The 24,019-nt window shown below is 52.2% G+C and overlaps 2 protein-coding genes across 2 annotated transcripts in view; both read right to left on the bottom strand.

The window, feature by feature from the left end:
- Nucleotides 1-2,081: 2,081 nt before the first annotated feature.
- FAM83C (family with sequence similarity 83 member C) lies at nucleotides 2,082-5,919 on the bottom strand. The gene is given in 7 exon segments (XM_067013011.1): nucleotides 2,082-2,458; nucleotides 2,461-2,777; nucleotides 2,922-2,933; nucleotides 3,020-3,276; nucleotides 3,278-3,343; nucleotides 5,271-5,576; nucleotides 5,578-5,919. Coding segments are annotated over 7 exon segments (1,665 nt in total). The 5' UTR covers nucleotides 5,908-5,919.
- A 9,106-nt stretch (nucleotides 5,920-15,025) lies between these two features.
- UQCC1 (ubiquinol-cytochrome c reductase complex assembly factor 1) overlaps nucleotides 15,026-24,019 on the bottom strand; it is a 92,611-nt gene continuing 83,617 nt past the window's right edge. Inside the window, exons 9-10 of the mRNA XM_059038094.2 lie at nucleotides 19,935-20,048; nucleotides 15,026-17,073 (exon numbers count right to left, since the gene is read on the bottom strand). Of these exons, the coding sequence (XP_058894077.1) occupies nucleotides 16,939-17,073; nucleotides 19,935-20,048 (249 nt within the window). The 3' untranslated portion in view covers nucleotides 15,026-16,938. The remainder of the gene's footprint in view (nucleotides 17,074-19,934; nucleotides 20,049-24,019) is intronic.

Below are 24,019 nucleotides of genomic sequence, written 5' to 3'. Positions count from 1 at the left end.
TCATTTATTCATTCAGTCAGGAGCTTTGTAGGAGATAATATCGACCCAGACCTGTGCTGGTTGGATGTGAGGCATCAGAATGGAGGAGCCAGGGATGTCTCGCCGAAGATGGGTTGATGATGGAGTGATATCTTAGTTCCCCCACCAGGCATCGAATCCGCGCCCCTGCATTGGAAGCGGGAAGTCTTAACCACTGGACCGTCAGGGAAGTCCCAGATGGAGTTATACCTTGAAGTAAAGCCTGAGGAGGAAGAGCAGGTGTGGGAGAGGTGAGGGACAGAGTGAGGTGTGGGACAGATGCCCAGGCCGGATCTGGAGCCCAGGGGAGACTGAAGGGCTGAGATGTGGAGCTGAAGCCTGGTGTGGATGAAGTCACCCAGGGAGAAGGTGTCCATCGGGGAGAAGTAAGACCACGACAGAGGCTGGAGAAGGAGGCGCGGCCAGAGAAGGAAAGGAAACCATGCTGAAGAAGGTATTGGAGAGGAGAGGATGGACGAAGTCGGGTGTCAGGGAGGGGCCAGAGGGGGCAAGGGTGTAGGGGCTGACGGGCAGCCACTTTCTGCCTCCCTCCCCCACCCCCGATCCCGCCCCGCCCGCAGATGGTGGCAGTCAAGAAACCTGCTCTGTGGATGGATGAACTTGGCCCCCATTTTGTACAAAAGCCCCAGGGTCTCTCAGAATGTCACTCTCAGCGAGGGCAGAGTGAAGCTTGGAGCCCCTTTCCTCCCCACCCCCCGGCCCTCCTGCAGCCGTCCACTCTCCTCCAAGGACCTCTCCATAGTTGGCCTGAATGGTGCCCTTCCCCTGTCCCCAACCTGCAGTTTCATAACTCTGCCTTCTTCAGGATACACCAGGCTGCTGCTGGGTCATAGCATGTCTGCTTTTATTGATTTGTATCACGTATACTGTCCCAGGCAAGTTGCAAGCTCAGGAAAAGGACCTACATCTGACAGAGCCTATACTTCTAGGGACACTCAGCAAAATGATGCTGGTGTGTGTGTGTGTGTGTGTGTGTGTGTGTGTGTGTGTGTGTGTATCCACGTCCTCTCCATCCTCCCAGGTTCATCTCAGACCCACTCATTCAGTCCTCTCCCTGGTCTCTCTTCAGCTGGTTGCCTCTACCAGGAATTCCTCTAACCCTCGCCTCCATCTATCCAAGTCCTTCCCACCCTTCAAGGCTTGGCTCAAAGGCTGCCTCCTCTAAGAAACTTTTCTCACCACTCCATCATCACCACCACTTGCTGGCCTTCATTCTCTACCACCTTCTGTCACTGGTAAGCCTTTAATTAGATACACCAATCATTTATGCATTGAATCCTTGTCTCCCAGGTACTGAGTCTGATTCATTTCTGAAGCCTATGGCATGTCCAGCACAGGACTGGGTACACAGCTTAGGGACAAAAAGATAGTGGTTGGTGCATGCATGCCTGTGTGTGTGTGTGTGTATGCGTGCGTGTGTGTGTGTGTGGTTATCTGCATATTTATGGTCTGTAGATCCTAAGGGGTCTACAGTGTGCACGGAATGTAGCCATTCATTTAGCCAAATGACTTTGAGTACCTATAACTAGAATCCTGAGTGTTTTGGTTTATCACATGGACTGCATCTGTGGGTGTAGTTTGTGGGTGTGAACGCTGTCAGTGTGCAGTGTATATTGTGCAGGCATTTGGAGCATCTCTGTTATATGTGGATTTTGTGCACATGAGGACATGGGAACTGTTGATATTGTGTGTCCTGTCTGTGCAAAAACACAATCTTAAGAAATTAAGAGTCAGAGACACAGATTTGAGCCCCGTCACTTACTCGGACCGGATTTCAAGCAAGTCATCAAACTCGCTGGGTCCCAGCTTCTAAATTTATATTATAGGGAAGATAATATCTATGATCCTAGAACTGTACACCTACTACAGCTCTGTCTCGTAGGGTATTGTAAGGATGAAGGATGAGAAGTAACTGGTGAGAAGGGCTCAGCACAGTGACAAACAACAGGTGCCCAGTAACTGTTGGGTTCCATTTCCCCATGTGTGTGCATGTACGTGTGTGAGCAAGAATCCCAAGCCCAAGGAATGTCTAACCTGGGCCTCTAGACTCCCTCTCCTCCCCATAAGGCTCCTGCTCGAGCTCCCACCCCAGAGACTGGGACCTGAGCCAATCTAGCGTCACAGTGGATGGAGGACGGACATGTCCTTTCTGGGAGCAGCTTGGACTTGGACTTATTGTACTGAGTAATGAGGTCCAGTTTGCTGTGGCCCAGGGTCAGCCGTTTCTCATCCCCAGACAGGCCACTGCTACTGCCATTGCGCTGGCCACCTGTGGGGCCCCCGGGGAGGCCAGGCTCAGGTCCCCGTCTGGTGCCCTGTAACTGATGATACATGGTGATGAGGTCCAGCTGGCTGTGGCCCAGAGTCAGCCGCTTCTCATCCCCGGAGTCCACTCCAGGCTTTCTAGCAGGCTCAGTCTGGGGAGATCATTGGACCCAGGCCCCTCACCCCGGAATGGGCCAAACTTCATGATGAGGTCCAGCTGGCTGTGTCCCAGGGTCTGCCGTTGTTCATCTGGACCCTGCTTGCCAGGCCTGGCCAAGGAGTTGCCTTCAGGGGGCACTCTGGAGCCCCCAACCTTGGGGAACTGTACCTGGAGGTCCAGTTGGCCATGGCTGTGGTTTGGGGACAGCCTCTTGTCCTCTGGGGTCCGATTGCCAGGCCTGGGAGAACCTGACTCAGGGGAACCCCTGGCACCCTGGGCCTGGGGCAGGAGATCCAGCTGGTTGTATCTCTCTCTTTTTTTTTTTTTTTTTTTGTGGTACGCGGGCCTCTCACTGTTGTGGCCTCTCCCGTTGCGGAGCACAGGCTCCGGACGCACAAGCTCAGTGGCCATGGCTCACGGGCCCAGCCGCTCCGCGGCATGTGGGATCTTCCCAGACCGGGGCACAAGCCTGTGTCCCCTGCATCGGCAGGTGGATTCTCAACCACTGCGCCACCAGGGAAGCCCAGCTGGTTGTATCTCTGATTTGAGGCCAACCTCCTGTCCACTGGGGCCTGCTCACTAGGCCATAGGGAGCCTGAGTTGGGGGTCACCCCAGAACCAGGGCCTCCTGCTTCTCGTGCCCTGGGGAAGGGGACGAGGAGATCCAGCTGGCCATGGCTCTGACTCAGAGACACCTTATTCTCCTCCGCTGCCACCAGGGCTGTGCCGGGTACCCAGCGGCCTCGTGGGGGGCTAGGCTCCTGGCTTCCTGTGACCCCATTCTCTGGGAGCCGGGACAGAGCTGAGACACCCCCGGGGAAAGGAGAGGAGGGGGCGAGGGTGAGCAAGCAGAGGTGACTCCCCTGCCAGGGGGAGAGTCTAGATCCCTGGAAACAGCGCTGGACTGAAAAGCAGAAGGCCAGAGCCCGTGAGAACACCTGAACTGGGAGGGCTTTTAGTGGTGACCCAGCCTGTGGGTTCCTGACTTGGAAGCTGGGGGGTTTCACTGTCTTGAAGCCCAGAAGGCTGTTTGAAAGTTTTTGTGTGCATTTTTCTAAGGACGGTTTGTTTATCTGTCATTTGATTCTCAAAGAGGTCTGTGGATCAGCTGTACCAGTCTAAAGGTCTACTCTACAGATGGGAAGACTGAGGCCCAGAGGGGGAAAGAGTCAGAAGCAAAACCCAGACCCCACTTCCCAGGCTAGCACCTCACACTCCCCCCACTAGCTCAAGCTGTAGCTCTGGCTGTCTGTCTGAGGCTCCCTTCTCACGGATCAGAGCTGCAGGCCAATTACTGGGGTCTTCAGTGCCCTTTGCTAGACCCACCTGTTTCCCTGAGAAGCTGCAGAGATCTGCTGTGACCTCTTACAACTGGGACCACGTTTTCTGCTCGGTGGAGAGGCGGGGCTTGCAATATCTGCCGTGAGAACTTCCTCTCCCAGTCCAGGCTGAGAGGCAGGAGGTGCGGAGCAAAGCACTCCAGCTGTGGAGCCAGAGAGAACTGGGTTCGAACCTGCACTCTGCTACTTCCTAGTGCTATGATCTTAGGCGAATTCCTTCACCCCTGGGAGCCTCAACTTCCTCATCTGCTAAATGGGGATAATGATAGCTACCTCTCAAGATTTATGGGGAATTTAATGTGAAAATACTCAACACACCACAGAAGCTCAATAAATGTTCCTCTCCTGCTGCCTCCTTAACAAACAAAGCCATTGGGCCACAGGGGGAGGAAGCACTTCCCAAGATCACTCTGAGAGTCAGTGACAGCCCAGAGTGGAAGCTTGGCTCCTGGACCAGAGGTGGAGGGTCTAGACGGGAGGATGAGGAACCAAAGCATTGAGGGATGCCCTCATCCATGGCACAGGCCTGGCCACGGGTGAGGGGAACAGGACAAGCAAGAAAGATCAAAGGGGCAGGGGTGATGCCAGCAGCCATCTCACTAATAGCCCCATTCCCTGTGCCAATCAGGTCTGGCCCTCCCCTGCCTGGGACGCAGGTAGACTTGCCAGGGAGGCTCTGGAGGTACCAGCAGGATCCCAGCATCCTGGCTCCTAACATCTGCAGCAGGTACCCTCAGGGCTGCTCCCCTAGCAAGGGCACTGAGTCTAAGCCACCCCAAACCCTGCCTAGGGTCATCTGATCCCTCTCCCTGCCTCCTGGGTCAGGGGTCAGGGCTCCAGGAGTGAGGCTGTGCTAGTCTGTAGCTGAAGGCTTCCCAGGTACCAACACCCCACCTGTTCTGCCGCTTCCCTTTCTCCTGAGCCCTGCTCCCCATCCTTGAGCCCAGCAGCTTCCACTCCTCTTTCCTTTGAGTGCAGAGCTAAAAGCCCAGCCCTCAAGGCCATGCTGAGGCCCAGGCACCAGTGCCCCTTCCCCTGCTTCGGGCCAGTGGAGATACAATGCACAAAGCGAGGTGCGGTTGGGACCATTTGTCAGGAGGCAGGGCTGTGCCTGGGGCCCGGGGCCTGAGTCTAGACCCCTTTCCCTCTCCCTGAGCCCCGGGTTTCATCTCACCAACTGACTGGACCTCCTGAGTAAGTCCTAGTCCCTTTCTGGCCTCAGTTTCCTCCTCTGTAACTCAAGGAGGGTGGCTCAGATACTCACCAAGGTTGGGGTTCTTAGTTTGGGGATCACAGACCTTTTTGAGAATCTGATGAAGGCCATAGGCCCTCTCCCCCAAAAGAGAGAGGATCCCCCTCTGCAATGAGCATCACTTTGCACACGTTTTCAGGGTGTTTGTGGAGTCCCTGAGGCCCATCCCCTGTTCTAAGCTTGTTCATAATGTCCTCGAGTGCCAAGAGGTTACCAAGGTAAATAAAACACGCCCACACTCTAGGAACTTGTGATGTGATAGGGGGCAGGGGTTCTCGTCCCAGTGCTGTCCCCAAGCTGCCGTGTGGCCACACTTTCCCTCCCTAGGCCTCAGTTTCCACATCTGTGAAATGAATGTCTGAAGAGACAAGGCCCTTACCGTGCGGGCCTGGCTGAAGAGGAAATGCAGAAGGTCCTTGATGCTCTTGGCTTTGTCCCGCTGGAAGTGGATCATAGCCTGTGTGGGCCTGGAGCCCATGGCCCGTGGCACCTCGGGCCAGCCCAGGTCCAGGTACGGGGGGGTCTATGTCGGAGGCCAGGGGGAAGTAAGTGGCGGAGGTGACTTCGGAGAGCAGGCTGAGGGGGTCAGGCCCGGCAGCCCCTGGCCCCAGGGCCTCGCCTAGCTCAGAGCCCCCGCGTGCATGGCTGGTCATGTAGTCCACATCCAGAGGGCTCAGGAAGGGCAGCTCCCGCTCCTCGGAGAGGACCCACAGGGAGGCAGCCTCACCCCACTCCAGGAGGGCATCGGCCGCCAGCCGGGCTGCCTCGCTGTGCTGGAGCACCCACGGTGAGCTCTCCCGCCACCGCTGCCGCTTCAGCTCCTCCACCCGGCACCGCAGGGGCCCTGCCATGCCCTGAGCTCCCAGGGCCTCCAAACACGCCTGCCCACCGGCTACCCTCACCCTCCAGCAGTCTCCATGGCCTGCAGCCCGGGCTGGCCGCAGCTGGAAGAAGATACCAGCAGAAACTGCCTCCCGCCAGCCTGCCCCTTTGTCAGAGCCACGCTCTACCCCGTTGCCCCCGGCCTCGGGAACCTGTTGGGTCAGCCTCACCTGTCCGCCTGCTGTTGGGACTCGCCCGACTGCCGCCCGGGGAAAGGGCAGGTCCTTACTCAGTATACACTCCCTCCGCTGCCCCAGCGTCCCCTGCTGCATCCCCACCAGGCTCCCAGCAAGTTTCCTCCAAACCCTGCCCTTCCAGAGTCCCAGTGAAAAATGCTGTCCCGCCCCTGAAAAATTCTGTTCCCGATGTCTGCGTTTCCACCACCCTCAACTCTGGGGAAGCTCTTGACCTGGTGGTGCCAGACCCCAGCCTTTCTCCCCTCCTCAGGGGCTGAGTATTCAATGGTTAGTGAGAAAGTTGGTTGAGAGGATTGTGGGACACACTGCATGGTCCAGAGGCAAATAGCAGGCAAGTTTCTGTTCTCTGCCCCCATCAAGGGCCTTAGTCCCAGAGTCCTCAGGAGCAGGGTGAGGCTTTGTGCTGGAGAACGGGGCTCAGCAGATGGCAGCTACTTGGAGACGCAGGCCAGGCAGAAGTGGTCACAACGGTGCCAGCCTCACCTTTCTGTGGAGGGACGAGGTCCCATGAGGGTGGCCGGGACAGCAGGAGACCTAATGCCATGTCTCAATGACCCCATTTAGTACTGGCTGCACTTGCTTTAACTGACCTGTGATCATGTCCAGATCCAGACACAGGTTCCTCTACGTCCACAAAGCTTCACTTGGTGCGCAAATGCATGCACAGCGGGGTGGGTGCTGGCAAGGGGATTTAGGGGCTCCCTGCGTCAAGCTGGGCCCCGGGACTAAAGACGAATGGGGCTTTGTCTTTGAGGATCCTAGAGGGGCCCAGGAGGGGCAGGGGCAGAGATCAGAGCCCCGGGTACACTAAGGAGGCCCTTCCCTGGGCGTGGGGAGGCTGCGTGGGGGCAGGGGGAGGAGTAAACAGAGCCAGACTGTGGGAGGGTAACAAGCCATGCAGGTAGCCGAGGTGGCAGGGCCTTATCTCTGGATTTGTTTAGGGGGAGAACAGGGGCCGTATCTGGGTCAGAGAAGCACTCCTGGGAGGGGAGGAGTCATGTTTCTGTGTTGCTGAGATCCTGTGTTTATCCCTCAGTGTGTATCTGTCTACCTGACGGTACATATTTTTGGATTTTTTAAAAAATTATTTTTAATTAACATAAAGTTTACCATCTTAGCCATTTTTAAGTGTGCAGTTCAGTGGTATTAAGTACACTCATATTGCTGTGCAACCGTCACCACCATCCATCTCCAGAACATTTTCATCTTCCCCAACTGAAACTCTACCTATGAAAGGCTAAGTACCCTGCTCACCTCTGGAAGCCACCACTGTACTTTCTGAGTGTGAATTTGACTACTCCGGGCACCTCATGTAAGTGGAATCATACAGTCTTTGTCCTTTTGTGACTGGCATATTTCACCTAGCATGAAGGTTCACTCATGTTGAAGCATGTGACAGGATCTCCTTCCTTGTTAAGGCTGAATAATATTCCATTGTGTGTATATACCACATTGTTTATCCATTCACCCACTGATAGACACTTGGATTGTTTCCACCTTTTGGCTATTGAGAATAATACTGCTTGAACATGGGTGTACAAATTTGGCTCTGTATTTTTTAATATTTCCCTCCATGCTCACATTTGTATTAGATTCCATTTTTTTAAGTAAAAAAACCACTGAATATTGGCAATTTCACATGGCTCAACTCAACATATACAGGAACACCTCAGCGATATTATGGGTTCAGTTCCAGACCACCGCAGTAAGGCAAATACTGATATCTCAATGAAGTGAATCACACAATTTTTTTGTTTTCCCAATGCATACAGAAGTTATGTTTACACTATACTACGGTCTATTAAGTGTGCAATAGAATTATGTCTAAAAAAACAATGTACATACCATAATTTTAAAATACTTGGGCTTCCCTGGTGGCGCAGTGGTGGAGAGTCCGCCTGCCGATGCAGGGGACACGGGTTCGTGCCCCGGTCCGGGAAGATCCCACGTGCCGCGGAGCGGCTGGGCCCGTGAGCCATGGCCGCTGAGCCTGCGCGTCCGGAGCCTGTGCTCCGCAACGGGAGAGGCCACAACAGTGAGAGGCCCACATACCACAAAACAAACAAACAAACAAACAAAAAAACTTTATTGCTAAAAAATGCTAACCATCATCTGAGAACTCAGGGTTGCTACAAACCTTCAGTTGGTTAAAAAAAAAAAAAAATGCAGTATCTGCAAAGCCCTATACAGTGAAGTACAATAAAATAAGGTATGCCTGTACACTATACCTATGCATAACTATATACCTGGGCATGTGTGTACATTACGTATGTCTATCTGTGATGTTTGTCTATCTGTGATCTGTGTGTCTGCTTGGCTGTCTTTAAGTATCTAGCTGCGCATCAGTGTATATTTACCTGCATGTGCATCTGTGTATGTTCTCGTGTACATGTCTGGGTGCATATCTGTGTGCATGAATGTCTGGGCGGAGGGGTGGTCTTTGACCCTAACATTGGACTGTGGTACTAAGTGTCTGTACAAGGGAGCTCCACTGAGAGGGGCAAGGATGGGAAGACTGAGTTGAAAAGGGCTCCAAGGGATCCCAGATACCCAGATAATAAAAGCATATAAATCAAACGAAATCCCCCAGGGCTGCAGGACTGTCCACCCATCCTATGGGCTGAGTGGGTTAAGGGCAATGGGAGGGCAGACAAGTATATCCTAGCCTTGGGGCTGAGCCTAGGGCTGGGGACCCAGGGTGACGAGAGCCATGCAGATAGCTAAGCCCAGACCCTGGATGCAGTGGGTCGGGCACAGGCCCCTTAGTAACTGTTATTAAGAGGACGAAAAGTATTTTCCTGTCCAGGGGGTGTGTCAGGTGCCTGCCTGGCATCATTCTGCTATCCTAGGGGCCATTTAGCCTTGTCTGTTCTCTCTTAGAAGCTGAGTGGCACCTGGGCAGGTGAATGTCGTGTGGGGCTGGTGGGAGCAGAAGCTGGGCTGCAGCCCTTCAGTTGCAGGCTGCTCTGACGCCAACACTGCCACACACCTTTACTGTGGCACCTCTGGGTCAGGGGAGACGAGATTCCTGGGAGGGGCTTCCCTGGTGGCACAGTGGTTGAGAGTCCGCCTGCTGATGCAGGGGACGCGGGTTCGTGCCCCGGTCCGGGAGGATCCCACATGCCGCGAAGCGGCTGGGCCCGTGAGCCATGGCCACTGAGCCTGTGCGCCCGGAGCCTGTGCTCCACAACGGGAGAGGCCACAACAGTGAGAGGCCCACCTACCTCAAAAAAAAAAAAAAAAAAAAGATTCCTGGGAGGAGCAGCCAGGGCTAGTAGGGGTGCCACAGTGTGCCTAAATCCCTTGAATCAAGGCAAAGTGACCTAAGAGCCTGACACAGGGACAAGTTGTGAGAATTCCCAGAGACTGGCTGGAGCTGGGTATTAAAGGATGAGAAAGATTTTGAGACGTGCAGGGTGGAGGGCTGGGTGTTCCAGGCTGCAGGACTAGAGGGGCGGGGGCCTGCCTACTGAAGGTACTGGGAGCAGGGGTGCAGGGAAAGGGCTGCCGGAAAGGCCATCTGGAGCCACACCCTGAAGAGGGCCTTGCAGAGGCCCAGAGGTTGGCAAGATCCATCGAGCCGTATTTTAGGATAACTTAGGAAGCAGGCCCCCAGGGGCAGAGTGGCCCAAAGCAGGAGTCCCAGAAGCAACCCAGATGGTGTGGTTTGCTGTTCTTGAGCACCACACAGGCCTTCAGGAGGCCACACTGGCTCTGGCACTTAATGGGCGAGCCAAACAATCACAACTCTGAGTCACAGTGGCGTAATCTGTAAAATGGGACCAACACCATCTCCTTCACCAGGTTGTTGTGAGGAATAAGTGGACTACTCTGTGTCAGGTGCCTGACTGAGAGGACGAGGAGCTCAGTACGTGCTGAATTTAGAGCTTTTCCAGCCATGAAGGGGCAGGGGCTCAGTGAAGGCCTGACGGCAAACGAAGCAGCACCACGGAAGCTCCTTCGGGTCCGTCTCCGGCCCCTTCCAGACCAAAGGTCAGCCCTGAAGGTGAACATGGCCCTGGGCCGTGTCAGCGGAGTGTGGCTCTGAGATTTGGCCTCTCATCCCAGCTCACAGGAGTCCAGGTCCTCTCTCCACTGTGCGTACACAGATGAGCACTGGGCAAGTACGATCACAAGGAATAAGGATTTGGGCATTCTGCTTTGGAAAGGTGACTGTGTCTGGGTCCACACTGTAACACTGTGACGATGGGGTCTCACCCTTTCTCCACGTCCTTCCCTCCACCCCCTCTACCCATCCGTCCACCGTATCCCATCCCACAGTGGGAGACCTGTCCCCACTCCCCATGTTTCCATAAAGGGAGAGAATTCCCACTCCACTCTCCTGGAGGGGAAGGGTGAGAGGACCACTCCCTAAATCCTCACAGGCTTCATCCTCCCCAGAGAAGGGGAATGGCTTGGCTGATTGGTGGCTTAGGGAAGGAGCTGAGCTCAAATATTTCTGGGTTTCTCTCTCTCTCTCTCTCACTCTTGGTTCTGCTGTAGGCAGAAGTAGCATATTCTCCGCTGATCTACACCATAAAATTCCACAGGAGGTTCTGTCCCTGCCAGGGAGAGAGGTCTGCCCCTTTTGGGGGGGTCGGGGGGTGCATGTTTATTGGGGGGAGGATATTATTAAGTCCATTTGGCCCAAAAGCAAAAGCTACATTCTCCAATCAGCTTTATCAGAAATACTGGTAAAGCCCCTATTTTGATGTCCATGTGTCTGTCTCTTATTTTTCAATTCATTCTGGACTTGGGAGGGGAAGAAGATATATTAGCCATTGATCTCTTAAGCCCCCAACATTACTGATCCAGCCACATCTCCCTCCCCATCCCCTCTCCCTGTGCCCATTCGGTCCACCCAACGTATATTTAATGCTTACTGTAGGCCAGCACTGTAGTCCCAAAGATGAGTAAGACTAGGTCTGTGCCCTGGAGGAACTCAGTTTAGTGGGGAAGGCAGGCTGAGAAATAATCATAAGCCACAGAATAAGCCGAGGTATAAACCAGTTGCTTGGGGTTTAGAGCTCATAAGCCATTCTGGAAGCTTAGAGGAACCATGTTCCACCCTCCACCGCCAACTAGAGTACAGCCCTGTTGTAGGCTCTTTCTCAGATGGTGACTGGGAGGTGAAGGAACTGTTTCTGGCCACAGGGAGAGAGAAAAAGAGGGAAGAAGCAAGCCAGCACAGGTCAGTGATTCTGGTTCCCGACTGAGAAAACTTGAGTGAGCCCCTCAAGGCCTCAGCCTCCCATCTGTAGAGCAAGAGGCTGGAGGTCTCCAAGTCCCTTCTAGTGCTCACCTTGTGTTCTATCACTTTTTGACTTAACGGTTCAGTGCTTGAAGATTCCCTTCCCGGAAATCCCTGGCCAGGATCTCCAGGACCTTTTCTTGCCTCATCAGAGGGATGGAGGCCCTTGTCCTGGGCAGGGTCTGGGCCCTGGGCTCAGCAGCATGGCTTGAGAGAAGTCCCCTGGAAGCCACAGAAAACTTGTGAGGGGTGGTTATCACCAGGGTGGAGTGAGGGGGTAGAAGAAGATCATGGCCAGGGGCCTGAGGTCTGGCCTGTCCTCCCTAAGGCCGAGTCCATGGTGTCAGTGGTCAGGGCACAGTGGGATGCAGTGGGAGAAGGCTGAAGGGGGCAGAACCAGGGTAGCAAGTAAAGGGCTGCTCCCAAGGGAAGAGTTCACTTTGGGACTGTCGTGTTCTCGGACCACTCCCCTTCCCTCCCCACCTCACCCCAAGCGCTGATAAGCTCTAGGTTCCCCAGGCATGGAGACCAGTGTGAGCTCCCTTCCCTCTGGGCCCTCACCTCAGAAATCACTTGCCCCCCACCTGTCCTCCAATCTCTGGTCTCAGGAAAGGCTTCCCTCCTTCCCTCCAAAGCCAGGCCCTTGTTCTCCAGACCAGACTTCCACTTCCAGAGGGATCTAACCCTAATTCCTCACGTTTGAGGGACGCTTCCTACTCCACTCATTGCTTTACACTTAATCAGACACCCCCATGCACATCTTCAGTTCTTTCCTGTGCTGAAAACACCTGCTCTCCTATCTCCCGCCCGATTTTTCTCCGTTCTTTCTCATCTAGGCGTCTCCCAAGATACCACAACTGTTGCCATAACATGCTCTCAAGTCTTGTTCCTGGAAGTCTAAAGCCCTTAAGCTCCGCCCACTTACTCCGGCCCTACGCTCTGCAGCACAACGGCCTTAAGAGCCTCCTCCGGGAAGGCTCCACCGACACCGCCCACGCCTGGCTTTTACTCCTGATTCCGCCTCCTACGCTGGTTCCTAATATCTTCCTACCCCCGTCCCCACCCACCCCCGGTGGATGCTTTCTCCCACGCCCACCCCACTCCCTTTTCTACCCGCCGCATTTCGTCTCTGGGAACTCATCCAGTTTCATGACTTCAGGTGTCCCTTCTATACCCAAGGCAGGGCCAAAGTCCTTGGCCCCGAGGTCCTCATCATCCCCCAAGGTCCAGGCCTGCCCTATGGCCTTGCCCCCGCTGATGCATCTTCCGTCAGACCAGCTCCCCATACAGACACAACCAACATGCACCAAAGCAGTGGGGTGGGGCTTGAAGACGTGAGACTGGTCAGCTTCGCTCTGTAAGTGGTTTCTTGCACCGGTAAGTGGTTTCTCCTCAGTGGACCTGCTTCCCTGGTGCATCATGGGGACAATAACCCCTGCCCTGCCCTATCTCATAGGATAATGTAATTAGCACCCGAAAAAAACCGCAATGCAAAGATTCTTCTTTTCACGCTCCCGTCTTCTGCTAAACATCAGCATCTCCCTGTTCCCAGGAGAACCCTGAACAGCTTTCTTCAGGTTTCATGTTCAGTGAGGCATCAAGTCCTGACGATTTTATTCCCTGCAGTGCCATCCTCTGTTATTTCTACAATTGCCCCCAGGCCTTCAAGCCTAGATGGCTAGAATCCTTCCTGACTGCGCCCATCCACCCTGCACGCCGCTGTGCACCTGCACTCCCATCAGGTCACAGTCCCTGCCAGATGCAGCGTTACCCAGGCTTCCCTGAGCAGTGGCCCCATCTGGATCTCGGCAACCCTTTCTTCCCTGGCAACCGACTCAGCTGCTCCACTTGAGTCTGAAGTTTCCTGCTCCGTGCCGCGGAGCCACACTTCCTGTTTTTCTTTCCACCTACCTAAACCTTGCCCATCCTTTATGTTCCAACTCCTCGAAGGCTTTTCTGAACCTTAAACCTGAACTCCCTTGTTCTGACTTTTCCTGTTAGTATGTGTATGTGCCCACAGAAGCCCACGTGGCTGGAATACTGCTTTAGTTTTCCTTTTACTTTTTAAGGTAGCACAACTGACCCTTTCCCCACCTAGTACTCCTTTTCTAGAACTAAAAGCATTCGACTTGGGTGTCAGAACCGCCTCAGTCTGCATGCAAGGTGAATCTGGGCTTCCCTGAGCTTCAGTCTCCCTCAGCAGTAACATGAACTTATAAATAACACTTACCTCACAGAACTGTCACTGAGGATTAAATGAGTTACTAACTGAAAACACCAAGCAGCGTCTGGCGCAGAACAGAAACACAAAAAACACTGCCTGAAGTGTAGCCTGGGCTTTAATCTCAGCTTGATGTAAGAAAGCAATACTTGCAATTTTTAAAATTTTAGGCAAATCTGAAATCTTAGGGGTACTATTCGCAACACTGTTCAGTGTTTCTCATTTTAAGACCCTATAATATATTCTGGGAAGAGTAAGGAAAACATTTCTTTCTTCTGATGAATAAGTATAACTCCTTTCATGTGACAAAGGGAAGTACATAACCTTCAGCCTGTCTCATTTCTGCCTTTTACTTCCAGGGAGCTCAGAGCAAGGTTTTATATTCAATTGCAGATTTCCTCACTGACCTGCAGGAAGCAGTTGCAGGGTGGGGAGAGAGCAAGAGCCCCAAGGGCTGAAGATGCGGGCTGGGCACTCTAGGCCCCTTCTTACTCTGGTTCATCTTCCAGGTCTCTCTGAGTTGTAGTCGCGTCTTGTCTCTTGCGTAAAGGGGATGAGAATCAGGAGAACAATACCTATTTTACAGGACTGCTGCGAGACAATGCACACGTGAGATCACACTTTATAAATTGCTGAAGTCACGTGAAAGTCGGTTATTAGCGGGCTAGGTTTTCTAACCTACCAATACTTGCATCTTATCTCTTAAACTTTGTTTCAATCGTTTTGCAGTTTTTACACCTGTGTCTCTTAATTTGCTGTGATCCTTTCTGGAAGTATTCATAGTACAAATACAGGACAAAATTATTCCTAGAGAGCAATCTCCCTGAGAGCAAAGAAAACATGTCTTTTACTTGTTCTGTATAATAACAATTTGCAATAGAAAAACGTTTAGCTATAGAAAGAACATCTGGCTCTTGTTCCTATTAGAAGGCCAAAGGAGGTACTTCGTACTGAATTATTAAAATAAGCTGAACTGTAGTACCAACTGACAGAATGGTCCAGAAAGGGGCTTTTTGTTGGGCTTGTATAGATAATGATTGGTAATTTAGTCACTCATTCCTTCTTTCATTTATCAAAGCTTACACTGATGCCTACTAAGGTGCAGCCACGCTGCTGGACGCTGGAAAAACAAAGGCGACTGATCCAAACACCAATGCCCACTCTGAAGGTACTCACAGTGCAGGATGGAGGGCGGGTATGTAAAAAAATCGTTCCTCTGGAGAATACTGCCTGGGGTGAACAGGAGAGGGTGGTATTAGGGGACATGTGGAATTTCTTTAGTCAGAAGAGCGGACAGCATTCCAGGCAGAGACAACATACAGGGTAGTCTCCTCAGGTAACCCCAGTGGTTCAGTTGCTCAGAAAAGAAATGGGTTAGAGACTCAAAGAGACAAACAAGGATCAAACTAAGAGGAGCCTTGCAGCTTCCAAGGAGCCTGGATTTTATTTTGCGGGGGGCAGGTGTAGTCAGTGAACGATGCCTACGGGCAGGAAGTGAGGGCTTCGGGACATCACAGACATGATAGATCGACTGGCTCTTTGAAACATGGCTGCATGTCATGCATAAGTTGCAGTGTTTGGTGATTACTCTTCTTATGGAGACAGGACTTGGCTCTGCAGGTGGGGGCCGTCTGCTGCTGGAGGTATTCATATGGGGCCTGTATGAACATAGGCAACTGGGATGTTGAGAAGGGGCGTCAAGTTCCGGACCAGGGCTGGACTAAATGACCGCTAACGGTCCTTCCAATCTGAGATGCCATGATTCTAAAGCAAGCCCGGTAGCTGAACTGGTGCTGCAGGCTGGGATCTGTGGTTGGGGAGCTTCCCTGGGCAGCAAATGGGTTAAGGCTCAAATAACTTTTATATATAAATTAATGTGTAGAGTTGAGAGCCAAATCTGTTCCATTAATTTTTCCATCCATTCCAGGAGCAGTTAGGTACACACTGTAAAGTTTATTTTGGTGCATGGTATACCTCACTCCATTAAAAATAAATTAATCAGCAAATTCCTGCCTGGCCCAGCTCTGGTTTATGTAAATAGTGCCCAGCTATAATGAGTTACAAGGTGTTATTATCTCACACACACAGGAGGCTTCACTCTAGAGCTCCGTGTGCAACAAAAGCATCTTAAATAAACTCAGAGAAGGCGGTTTGATTTGTAATGTTTTCACAGAAGTGAGATATACCTCACCCTTATAGAGTTTCTTTATATGACTCATTTTATAGCAAGTTAAATGAAGGACGTTTGTTGGGGGGAGGGGCAATATGGTTCTCCGCTCCCTTTCTTCAATTTAAAGAAAATTCCCCTAGAGATGACCCACACTCGGAGGAGGGGACTGGTCCTCAAGTGCTCAGACCAAGGTGGCTCTGCAGCACATGCTCCTGGAGTTGGGAAGGGGGTGGAAGGCTGGGCACGGGGCTGCGTCCTGGGGCGGAGCAACGAAGCCAGGAAGAGTGTGTTCTCCTCCTCTCCCCTGCTCCCCAGTACCTCGTGTAAGGGGGAGCCAAGAGAGGAAAAGGCAGCATGTTCCTCACCCAGTTCAATGGGAGTGTGTATGACAAAGGGACCTTTCCCTTGAGGCCTCTTTTCAAATGACTCAGGATGTGACAAAGCCCCCTGGTCATAGAGGCCTCCTGGGTCCCCAAGGTCATGGCCTGGAAGGCTGTACCTTGGCCAGAACAGTGACATCTCTACAAACTGGAGGCAGAAGCAGCAGCAGAGACCCCCCCTGAGCCTCTCCCCCTCCCCGCCTCTAACTGAGCTGGGCAGTGCTCCTCAGCTCGTGGCATCCACCATCCCAGGTAATTTCTAAAAGACCCAGGAATACAGAGCCATGGCAGAGAGAAGTCTCTGTTTCTTTTAATGGCCAACTCAACCCCACGGCTCGACGCCGGAGGACAGAGCGTGGTTACCCGTCTTGACTCAGCAGCATTACAAACTGCTCCCAGGCCACAGTGGGCCCTTGGGGGGGTAAGGGGTGTCCCCTTTCTAACCTACCCCATTCCCTTCTGTGGCCTTTGGGAAAAGCTGTCAATCGCATGTTTCCTAGAAGGGACCTGGGGAGTGTGTGCAGGGGAGCTCTTGCTCAGGGCTTCTCTTGAGGGAGAGGACACCTTAGAAGGGATAAGGGTTCTCCCAGCACCGTACCCCACCCAGTCAGACTCCTGGGCGTCCTAAGAGGAAAATCAACACAAATGGGGCCAGGTATTTGACAGATGCTATTCAAAGGTCAGTTCAGGCCACTTCCTGCAGGATCCTGGGCCAAACAGCCACCTCTCTTCTGGCAGTTCCTCCGAGCTAGTTGGCCAGCTGTTCGGAGGGACCAGCCCATTAAAGACCCTCGTCGTTGTAAGTTGGGGAATGGGGCTTCAGGATGCTCTGAGGATTCTTCTCCACTAGAGGGCGCCAGCTCACCTCCCCTGTCAGAAGCAGATCCTCACCGTTCATGGAGTCCAGGTACTGTATCTGCAATCAGGACAACAGGAAACAGGAAAGGGACAAGGGCAGGACAGACGTGAGATGGCATAAGGAACCAGCCTCCCAAAGGAAAGAATGGGGCGGGGGCATGAGGGGCTTCTGACCATCCCAGCTCCCAAGCCTGGGGCTGGGGGTGGGGGGGCGGTTAGTGGTCTCTCATCTCCCGGATTATTTCATTTAAGGGGGTTCGAAGAAACAAGTCACTAAGGGAGGCTTTAGGGAATTCCCCATTGTGCCTCTGAATGGACAAATGTCTGACACACAAGCCCTGACTTTGTGGACCAGAAGAACTGTGTGTCTGCTTGTCCATTCAGGGTAGCGATGTTACCCAAGGTGAGCCAATTCCCTTCTCTGAGATTTAAGTTCCCTTGTCTGAGAAAGGGGCCCATCATAGTAATGTGTACCCCACAGGACGAAGGACACTGCTAGTCACTGGAACTTAAAAAAAAAAAAAATGTGTATGCTTCTACTGTCCTCTAGTGGGCCCTGACCCCATGGTTAGTGGGCCCCAGCTTCACCCCTCTAGGATGACTGAGGGAGTTTATCCCCCTGGACAATGCGGAGAGGGGACACCTGTGATGGAGAACAGGCGCAGCTGCAGGGAGGCGTGGTCGGGCAGTTTTGCAAGAGGCAGGTGCTCTAACGAGTGGCAAGTCTTGGCGATAAAGGCCGCCTCTGGGAGGATTCCCAGGCTCCTGCTAGTAAGGATATGAATAAGGACAAGTGCTTTCAAGTGCACAGGCAAACTCTAGGGCGAGAGCTGGATCAGAGCAGGAGTCAGCACTGGATTCAGAAAGATGAGGTGCCATTTGAGGGTGAGAAGGCAACTGGGGTGAAAGGAGAGGTGGCAGGAGTCCAAAGGCCTCATCTTAGGCCTTGCATCGACTCCCTCTTCCAAGAATTCCTTCACTCCCACTGCTTTGTTTTTAGGCTGCAGACCCTCGCACTCATCCCCAGTCTCACACACACACCTCAGGTCTGGATTTCCACATGTCTCCAGTGCAAGGAGATCAACTGACCTGTTATCTCACCTAAAAGCCACTCCTCTTTCCAATTACTCCATTTCTGTCCCTAATGCCACCACTATGCCCATCTCCTGGGTTGAAAATTTCAGCATGATTTCTGACTGGGTCTCAGGCCATCTACCAGACCAACTGGCATCATGGCCCAGGACTAGCCTCCTGGCCTTCCCCGATCCACTCCGTCAGACTTAGTCCCTCCTTTCTTTAGCCTTTCATAGACTCTGCTCCTGCCTGTATACATTGCAGACTGACTTATTCCAGGGTTAGCCTTGTGCCTGACTGGCTTCCTTGCCAAATCATGAGCTGGATCCTTGAGGGCAGGACTGGGTCTTACTAATTTCTGCTTTCTCAACAGAGAGGCTGGTAGAATAGGTGCTCAACAGGTTTGCTGACAGAACTGGGTCCCCATCAGAGCTCGCTGCTTCCCTAAGAGCTCCATCACTGTTTTCCTAGTGCCTGCCTCTCACTGGGGCAATCTGGGCCTTCTTATTGGTGTGGCAGCCCCTTCCTTCAGGGCCCTCGGAGAGGTCCCAGCTGTGCCCTTGTTGTGGCCCCTGGCACAAGCCCACCGCGGTAGATGGAAAAGTTGGGCTGGTCTCTCAGAAAACATAGCATTTGCTTTGCCAGTTGCTACTCCTGTCCGAGGGCAAGTCCAGTCAACAGTGTGAGTCTCAGAATTCTCTGTGGGTGGGGTCCTCTGGCCACAGTGCCTTCTTCCCGGCTTTGGCAGATTTGAAGAACGGTCAAACAGCAGTCCTGGCTTCTGGGGTTCTCTACCCTCTGAAGAGCCTTAGTATGTAGTTTTCCAGTAATCAACCAGCTGGGCCTCCTGGCCCTGTCTTCTCCTTGGAGCCAGAGCCTGGCCTTCCCTCTCCTGGCTGTTGGAGGCTTGAAGGCCGTGGACACAGGTGAATAAGAGAATAACTGTGAGGTGAGGCCCCTTTGGCTCCAGGGGCCAGGCCCGTGAAGCAAAGGTGTGACTCATGGGACAGCCTGAGCTGATGAGCGGTCTGGAGCAGCTGAGGCCTCCAGTGGCTGCATGAATCACCCAGCTGGGGGCTCTAGATCAGCTGCACAGCCTGACTCACTGGGAGACCCTGGGAAAGCCTACATGTGCCTCTTCCCTGACACTCAGCTCCCTCATCTATAATGTATGGATTTCCCATCAATACAGGATCCGGGGGCAGAGAGAACAGGAGTGAATTCTTCCTGGGCTCGAGGAAAACTATGTAGTTAAGCAGTTCTCACCCTGGAGCTTTCTCTTAGAAGCTTTGGTGTCAGGGAGCCCTGGGCAGCCAGAGGGGTGAGGAACGAAGCGGGGGGACTCTGCTTGACGACAGACAGCACCCAGTGGGAAGAGGCTTACAGGATGTTATGGAATGCTGCCTGGAGCCCAATCCTGTTGGAAGCCAGGAGCTGGAAACATGAATCCTGGGGCTCAAAGTGGGTACCTAAGGGGAGCTTCACTGCACCGTGTGCTGCTATCTTACAGGAGGACTGTGTGTGCCCAGGATCAGTACAGCACTACGCACACAGCAGACAGTCGAATGTGCAGTAAATGAAAGACAACAGGTTTATAAAAGCAACAGACTTCTTGGTTCCCTTTATTCTTCTATTCCTACTCCCTGACCCCTGACCTGGCTCATGGCTGAATCCACAGAAGGTGTCCTTGATCGGTGCCCACTGCTGACATGATCCGGTCAGAATTCCCTCAGACTGGATCCTGGGAACTCAACCTCTCATGATCCTCTGAAAGTCAGCATCCACAGACCTCAGGAAGGACCTGTTGTCCAGAAGGCTCTGGAGGGGAGGGGAAGGACTGCTCACCTGCTTCCTCACATACTCCACCAACAATTCAAGTTGTCGAGGGTCTTCACATTTCTGGTTGAAGAAGGTTCTCCAGAGGGCAGCAGCCAGCCCACGATCATCTGAAAGGACCCCCTAGAATACACAGCACAACTGTTCTTCTGGGACATATGGCAGAGCCAGGATACAAAAGCTGGGGATACTGTGAACACGCTAGCAACACAAAATCAGCTCAGAGGGACCTTACAGATACCATGAGAGAGAAATGGGGCAGGTACTTGGTAGAGCTTGGAAGGGGTCTTCAGAGAGCATCTGGTCGGACCCCTTCATTTTATACAGGGGAAGAACATGGGACCCAGAGGGGCCAAGTGACTGGCTAATAAGGTTGATACAGAGATGGGGCATATGTCTGATGGACCCTCCTAGGCCACAACTCCCTCTACAGCCCGCCCAGGCCCAGGCAACACCTGAGAAGCAGAGAAGAGAGATGGGAGCAGCAGTGGTTCCACTGCCGTCCACAAGGGATGGGCTTGGAGTACTGTGAGTATATATTTCTTCCCAAGAACAGAGGTGAGTGTAGGTTGCACCTTCTCCCCTGGTCCAAGGACACACATCTGCAAGGTAGCTAGCTCTTTAGCGATGAGAGCCAGGTACCTTGGCCTCGCTGTCACCCAGCTCTGGGCTGGCTGTGGCTGGCCCAGCCTCTCCCTAAGCAGAGGAACAGGCTGTTCGGCAGGATTGCCATGGGCCACAGGGGAGTGCTCAGAGCCTGTGTGTGCCTAACATCGGCTGTCCTGGCACAGAGGAGAGAGAGCTCTGTTGGGAAGCCCAAATATCACAGAGGCCTTCATCCTGGACTAGGGCCATTTTCTAACTTGGAGCTCTGAGGAGGGAGAGAGGAGGGTCTTGCTTCCTGGGCAAGGGTGACTAAAGGGAAAGGCCCTGAGAAGTTGCTCTGTCCAGGTGCCAAGGTAGTGTACGGAACTAGACAAAGTGCTGACCGGGGCTTGGAAGTCAATTAGAAGACGGGATCAAGTCCTGGCCTTGCCAGTACCAAGCTCAGAGATGGTGGGCAATTTAATAAAGCTGAATCTTGACCTTCTCATCTATTAAGCAGAGACTAAAATGCCTGCCCTACTTACAGCACCTTTGAATAATAAGAGATAACGTAAAGGTGTTTTGTTAAGTGTAATATGTTAGGTACAAAGATTAGGAGCTTGTTTGGGCATGCAGCTGTGAATACAGTTGGAACAACAGTGAGATCTGGGGATTGGAGCACTTGAGTTCAAATGGCAGCTCTGTCACTTGATAGCTATGTGGCCTTTGGAAAGCCACTAGCCCTTCCTGAGCCTCAGTATCTCACAACCTAAACAAGCAAAATAAAACCTATCCCACAGAGTTGTGAGAATTAAGAGACAATGGCCATGAAAGGCTCTGTAAGTGATAAATCATTACACGAAGAGCCAGGATCACTTATTCGATGTCATGCTGTGGTCTGGCCCCCGAGGCACTGCAGTACGTGAGGTCTGGCTTTAGGCCTGCTGCCAGGAAGGGCCATGTCCAGTATGGGGTACTGACAGTTTGGTGGGAAAACCATCCACCTGTCCCAAATGCCCCCTGCTAAACACCCCTACAATTCCAAGAGACTGTCCTGGCACAATGGCTGAGTCGGGAAAACCAGCTTCTTCCGACAGATGGGGACAGGAGCCAAGGACAAGCTCAGGCACATCACTATTCTCCAAGATATTTGCTAACACAACAGCCTGCTTGTGTCAGAAGTGCCCTGGGCACATGCCGGAGTGCTGCTGGCAGCGACTCACATACGCTACACGAGAGGGAACAGGAGTGGGAGCGAGTGTTATAAGGACTTAGAAAATGAGCCCAGAGCAGAGGACAGCAAAAGGCCCGGGAGACACGGCCTGCCTGCCGTAAACCGGCAGCCTTGGCGATGGGTGAGATGGCTGGGAAGGGCCAAGTCCGTAATCAGTCAGAAGGAAAAGGATGACTCAGAACTCAGATTAACAATGATAGCAACCTGACTGTTCCAGACTGTCAGAGCTCCTTCACACACCTGGCTCCGATGGCGAGGTATGCCAGGAAGAACCGATGCTATTACCTTCGTTGGAAAGGTAAGTACACTGAGGCTTAGAGCTTCTCTAGCTAATTGGTGGCAGATTTGGAACCAGAATGCACTGGTGAGGTCAAGGGATGATGCTGACTGGCTCTAGTCAGGATGCGGTACCTGGCACAGAGTTGGGAGTGCAACACAAATGGCTGAATAAATCAACGAACCCAACTTCTGCCTTCTTTCCACCACACTTCTAGTAAGTCAGTGAAAACAAACTGGTCTGAGAGAGGAAGCGGGAAAGAAAAAGGGGTGCCTAGGAAGCAAAAATTAGTTTGCATAGCAATTTTCCCACAATCTACTAGGATGCCTACGTGTTTTCCCTCACGATACAAAAAAAGCATCCTTCAGGAAATTGAGACACCTAGGTCTAGAGTAATCGAGAGGCAGCCAAAGGGACTGTCCTGGCCCTGGAGGACCCTGGTTATAGTTAAGAGTTTAAAGTGGTGGAGCCTCACTCAGTGAGGGCTGATCTGACACCACTACACGCTTAGCATGATGGTAAGAACATAGAGTCACAGGGATACGGTCACAGCTCACAAGCAGCTTGCAATCTAGTTGAAGGGACAAAGCTAGAGCACATCAAACAGCAGCACAGAATTAAATCCTGGAGAATGAACAAATGCTAATCTGTACAGGAGACTCTAAGGAATAGTCAAGACATGGTTGGTTCCTCAATCTTCAGTCTTAGCTTCTATGAAAACTCCTCAGAGACCTTCCCAGTCCACACTAAGTACACCCACCCCGTTATTCTCTATCACTGTGCTCTATTTGTAATTAGATATTTATTTGCTTGTTTACTTATTTACTGCCTGTCTCTCCATTAAGAGACAAGCTCTGGTAGGAAAGAATCAGACCATGTTTGTTTTATTTACCAGCATATCCCCAGTGCATCACACATGGTAGGCACTTAATAAATACCTGTTAAATGGATGGATGGATATTGAAATTCAGGGTAAAAAAACACAGACCTAGAGAGGTCAGGGAAAGCTCTGTGGAGAAGGGGGCCTTAAGAATGGAGACTATTTGTAGAGCTACAGGACATTCTAAGCAAGAGAGAATAATATTAGTTCACTGAACATTTACAGAGAGAATGCCTATAAAGTGCAAGACCCTGAAATCCTCAGGTTCAAAGCTGACAGCCTCAGCTACTGCCCCCCACACCTGGTTGTCCAGGATAGCCTCAATCAGACATGGCATATCTGTGGAGCAGTGAGGCAAATGGTCTCACTCAGAAAGAAGGCTACACGCTGGAGGGCCATGGGAGATAAAGGCGGACAGGACATGTCACAAATGGGGACAGTTCACAGAAGGCCTGGAAGTTCCATGGAGGAATTTGGACCTAATGTAGTAGAAAACAGGAAGGTTCACAAAGTGTTCAGGGCTGGGGCACAATGCAAGCAAAGTTCTAGGAAAAGGGTGCTGCAGAACAGCACTGTCCAATCGAACTTTCTGTGATGATGGAAACAATCTCCAGCTGCACTGCCCAACTCAGTAGCCACTACTAGCCACACACAAGTACTGAGCACCTGAAATGTAACTAGTGTGACTTAAGAACTGCATTTTCAATTTTAATGAATTTAAATCAAAACAGCCACATGTGGCTAGTACTGGAAAGCACAGCTCTAGAGCCTTGTGACTCCCGGTGTGGCCTGCAGAATGGCTGCACATCCCCTACAGCTCGTGGGCCACACAGAATCGCAGGCCTCACCTCAGACCTGCTGGGTCAGAATCTGAATTTTACCTAGGACTCCAGATGATCTGCATGCACACTAAAATATATGAAAAACTGTTCCAGAATTACACCTTTAAATTACTTGGGGAACTTTTACAACTACAGATGCCCACCTACAGTTAAATCCAGAACTTCTGAGGGACAGGGCCCAAATAATGGTATTTCTTAAGTGTCCCAGGTAATTAGTCTATTTCCCAAACTTTCCCACTCTGAAAAGTCACCTGGTGTGCTTGTTGAAACACCAGG

This window comes from Kogia breviceps, chromosome 14, assembly GCF_026419965.1.
Source record: "Kogia breviceps isolate mKogBre1 chromosome 14, mKogBre1 haplotype 1, whole genome shotgun sequence".
Classification (NCBI taxonomy): domain Eukaryota; kingdom Metazoa; phylum Chordata; class Mammalia; order Artiodactyla; family Physeteridae; genus Kogia; species Kogia breviceps.
Note: the sequence above shows the minus strand (reverse complement) of the source record. Positions and strands in the feature narration are given on the sequence as shown.